This window comes from Pinus tabuliformis, chromosome J (assembly GCF_031772625.1).
Source record: "Pinus tabuliformis cultivar Carrire ecotype Pingquan chromosome J, CPIR1, whole genome shotgun sequence".
Taxonomy (NCBI): Eukaryota; Viridiplantae; Streptophyta; class Pinopsida; order Pinales; family Pinaceae; genus Pinus; species Pinus tabuliformis.
Window position 1 is genome coordinate 1,486,787,254 of NC_142295.1, and position 4,571 is coordinate 1,486,791,824.

The 4,571-nt window shown below is 35.7% G+C and overlaps 1 protein-coding gene across 2 annotated transcripts; it reads right to left on the minus strand.

Moving 5' to 3' along the window:
* Positions 1-688: 688 nt before the first annotated feature.
* LOC149233020 (caffeoyl-CoA O-methyltransferase-like) lies at positions 689-3,480 on the minus strand. 2 transcript variants are annotated; one of them, XM_089379637.1, is made up of 7 exons: positions 3,181-3,480; positions 3,010-3,095; positions 2,052-2,183; positions 1,842-1,921; positions 1,564-1,708; positions 1,335-1,466; positions 689-1,252 (listed from the first exon to the last, which is right to left on the minus strand). In XM_089379637.1, the coding sequence occupies exons 3-7, from the start codon at positions 2,091-2,093 to the stop codon at positions 953-955; spliced, it is 699 nt and encodes a 232-aa protein (XP_089235763.1). In that variant the 5' UTR covers positions 2,094-2,183; positions 3,010-3,095; positions 3,181-3,480; the 3' UTR covers positions 689-952. The 2 variants fall into 2 exon arrangements, with proteins under 2 accessions (XP_089235763.1, XP_089235762.1); XM_089379636.1 differs by lacking the exon at positions 3,181-3,480 and having other exon boundaries at positions 3,010-3,161.
* Between the last annotated feature and the right edge of the window lie 1,091 nt (positions 3,481-4,571).

Genomic DNA, 4,571 nt, shown 5'->3' on the forward strand with positions numbered 1-4,571 from the left:
CAACTAGTTTTCTACCAAATACATTTTATTTAATATGAATAAGTCAACCCCTAACAAATAAGATGATATAAATTATTACTAAATAATTACTTTAAATAAATCGATAATATTGAAATACAATATTTTATATTTAATTATTTTTTAACGAATATTTTTAACTAAATATAGAATATTTTAATAAAATAACTCCTTACCACTAATTCCAAAGTAATTATTTTCTTTACCTATTAACTAATTCACCAACAACTAATTTTTAACCGCTAACTCTGGCCAATCATACATCCTTACAGATTTCTCACCTTGTCTTGAGAATGAACCACATTAGTAAGTTGACCTTAGTTTATTAGGTTTACTATATCAACCATACTCAACCATGGTGACCAAGATTGACTATTCTAAATCTTGGTTGATCAATATGAACCATGGGTAACCATGGTCAACTATTATCAAACATGAAAAACCTTGATGAACTATAGTCCATCATAATTTATTATAGTTAGCTATAGTTAGATGTGGTCAAACATGGTCATTCATAGTCATCTTTATGTTGACCATAATAAAGTCTCTCCAACCATAATTTGAACATATTTAACAATAGTTAACCATTGAGTGTTAAGCCTCTCCACCTAAATTTGTTGTCAACTAACACAACTACATTAATAAAATAGTTAAAATAAACTGATAAAGATGGAAATTTCAATATCCCTATAGTATATATAAATTCATCCATTCAAATTGCAAAGCCAGCGTTTTTTTCTCCCTTAAGAAAGCAAAAAATAGATTGCAAAATTGATATTAAAAAGTAACCATGAATTAGATCACTTGTTCCGGCTTAGAAACGAACATTCATGTAAATTCAAATCATTAACCATGGGAAACATTGATGTATTTAAAGCTGTCTATGCTTGCAATTTCAGATTCTCACATACAACACAAGATCGCTGAATAATGTTCAGGAAAGGCGCCTGCACAGCGTCACTCCATCGGCAATTGGGATCTGAGTAATCTCGATGCGAGGGTCTGCAGCAAGGGCCCTGTTTAGTTCCAACATATGCTCTCTGTCTTCCCCATAACTCATGCCTTCGCTCATGGCGACTTCTGGGGGAAGCGCAACGGATCCTTGCCACAGAGTATTGTCATACGCAATCAATCCTCCGACCTTCACCAGATCTATCAGCCGCATGTGGTAATTCAGATAGTTGCCTTTGTCAGCATCTACAAACGCGAAATCAAACGATCCGTGCATCTCCTCCTGCACAATAAATTCATCAATTTATTAAGCATTAATCCGCCATCCCCGAACTTTTAAGCTCTCCCCCCTATATTTTACTTACATTCTTAAGCATTTCATCCAGAACTGGCAGAGCAGGGACTTCTCTGAAATCAATTTTGTGGGCAACTCCAGCTTTCTCAATGATAGGTCGCCCCATATCATAATTCGCTCTGTTAATGTCCATCGCTATTATCTGCCATGCCATGCCATCCTTCATTAATTAATTGGCCCACATACAAACGTTAAATTCCCCTGTTTGGGAATATCTATGAATGTGAATATAAATGCACCTTTCCATCACAGGGTAAGGCAAGGGCTGTGCTGAGAAGTGAGTAACCAGTGTACACCCCAATCTCGATGGTGTTCTTGGCGTTCATCAGCTTCAATAGGAGGCCCAGAAATTGACCTTCATCTGGAGGAATAGCCATGCCGTGCCTGTCATACCAGACAATCCACAGTGGCTTCACACCATGAAAAGTAAAACTGGTTTTGCCTGCAGAGCACCCATCTGTATCTAGATTTAAGGAATTTAGAGCCACAAGGAGTAAGATGGATAGGTGGGGCTTACCAGGGATGTTTGATAGTCAATTCCCGGAGCTCCTTCAAGGGCTCTGGCTCACGAGGGTACACGCTGGTTTCCAATATATACTGCAATATTCACATTATTAGCCATTCCCACGTGACAAGTGCATGAATACAATCCACTAATAGACAAACATTAACTTTATCCATTAATGGTTCTCCTAAATTTATGTAGCCTAGTTAAGGTGAGAGTAACCTCATAAAGGGCATCGCTCTGCAACAGACTTTTGTAATCCATTTTCTGATGCGTCGCAACCTTACTCTGCTCCTGCCCTTGGAGTTAAGTCCACCTTCACGTTTGCTGCAGCTGGATGTTATATCCTTACACCTGCGACACAGCTGAAAACAGATATAATAACAAATAAAACTAGAAAAAATTAAACCCAACCAAACAAATCCCGTCGGACTTCCCCAATCGGCTCTATGCAATTGGCCTGCAACTTAGATATTCAGACAGACAGTGATCCAATTACATATTCAACCATCAAAAATGCGTACAGGTGGTCTAGCTGGAAGTTACGAGGGGATCAAATTTGTATTAGCCCCAAAACCCTAACCCCATATCTACCTAGTGGATACGAATGAACCTGGTGCAAGTTCTATTTGATTTTTATTGTACAGAAACACCCTTCATAGCGCAGACCCTTACCCAAATGACAACTGTAACTTTTTCAGGACGAAAAAAGCAAGATGTATTATATAAGATATATAAAGACAGATCAGTACATTGACATAGTAATTTTGCATATGGCAAAATATAGAACTGAGCCGAGAGAAACTAGAAGAAATGGGAAGCATAATCCCAGCGGATGGAAAAAGATTTCCATGGAAAAAAAACAAGACAGTCCAAAGAGCTGCCAGCCAGATGTAAAAAAATATTACTCTTCTGATAGACAAATGAGGCAATTGATAAGCAGAGGGAGAAACACGGGCTTCCCAAAATACACCGATTATACATCAACCTTTCAAAATGACAACTGTAACTTACTGTACAGAGCATTTCCAGAAATGAAAGAAAAAAACGTTTAAGCCAAAATGCATCACCCTCTGTCAAAATCGCTCAGACAACCTAACCGAAGAACAAAACAGTGGGCTGAATCAGATCAAATACATTAAACATTAAAATTTTGTTGGAGAGATACATGTCAACATACCCTAAAACGCAAATCTCACACCTCTGAGAAGAAGAATTTGCCCCAAATAAAGGGCATCCACCCTCTGTCAAAATCGCTCAGACAACCTAACCGAAGAACAAAACAGTGGGCTGAATCAGATCAAATACATTAAACATTAAAATTTTGTTGGAGAGATACATGTCAACATACCCTAAAACGCAAATCTCACACCTCTGAGAAGAAGAATTTGCCCCAAATAAATGTGTAGTGGAATATCTGTGGTGGATATAAATGTGGAGTGGAATAGTAAATGACCACAAGGTCATCAAACCCAACTGCAACCCAACTGCAGTAACCTCTATCTCCTTGCAACCCTACAGCTACTTGGTCACTTAACTCTAATGTCGGTGCATGCAATTAACAGGTCAAATTCACACAGTAACCCTTAGTAAGATATCCTGGGTATCCCTGTGACAGTAGACACACAGAATCTTCCTGTCACACTTATTACATGACTCAACCATGCAGAATTAGAGTGGAATGTCTGTCGCTCAAAGCCTCTGTTTCTCTGTTTTTGGCTGTAATTTTAATTTTGGTTGGAATTATGTTAGAATTTTGAGTTTCATTGGTTGGAATTATGTTAGAAGTTTGAGTTTCATTGGTTGGAATTATGTTAGAAGTTTGAGTTTCATCTGTCTTACTTTCAATCTTCTAGATTTTGGTTGGAATTATGTTAGAATTTTGAGTTTCATCTGCCACACTTCCAATCTTCTACCCCATTTCCAATCTTCTTGACTTTCTTTAGAATTATGTCAGAATTTTGAGTTTCATCCGCCACACTTCCAATCTTCTTGACTTATTAAGTCAAGCCTAACTAAAGTGCCTTTTTCCCTTCTCTTTGATCATAGAAACAAGATTTTGAAAAATCACATTTAGATTCTTTTTCTTTTCTTGAGGTCCGATAGACAGCATTGGTTAATCATCATCATCAATTTGAGTAAGAAAATTTTTAGCTAATTTTAAGTAATCTAACTTTTATATATTTGAGTCTTAATTTTTATACATTTTGGAATTTTTTTAATATAATTTATTAAATGATTTTATAGAGAGATTTTTCTCTTATATTTTTGGCTTTTATCCAGCATGTAACAGAGATTTATTATAATAACAAATTTGAGTTTTATAATTTGCACAATACAAATTTACTTTTAAATTTTTTTTAGACTATTAAATCTATTTATATAGCTAAAAATACATTTTAAACAATTAAATATCACAATTTCACTAACAATTCTATCACTAACTTTAAGCCTAAAATAATTTTCTCCTTTACAACTAGCTGTTAAATAAGCTTTGCCATTTTCTGATGCCTATAACACATTTGTATAAGGGTTTAATAATAACTAAATCTACAAAAATTTTGCTACTGATGTAGATATCAAATCCAGAGTGTTGTGAATAGTTCCGTAGAAGTAAATATGATTAATGTTCAAAGAAAAGATTCCCAGGTCTTTATAATGTTCAAAGAATTAATTCCCGGGTCTTTATAATGTTCAAAGCAAGAATTCCATGTCCAGCATGTGGGATAAATATGGTCCAAC

Excerpts from the sequence above, each read along its gene's own strand:
- LOC149233020 (XM_089379637.1), bottom strand. The coding sequence starts at position 2,093 with ATGGATTACAAAAGTCTGTTGCAGAGCGATGCCCTTTATGAG. Across the intron at positions 1,922-2,051 it reads AGAGCGATGCCCTTTATGAG|TATATATTGGAAACCAGCGT; the intron begins GTTACTCTCACC and ends TGAATATTGCAG. Across the intron at positions 1,467-1,563 it reads CCTTACCCTGTGATGGAAAG|ATAATAGCGATGGACATTAA; the intron begins GTGCATTTATAT and ends ATGGCATGGCAG.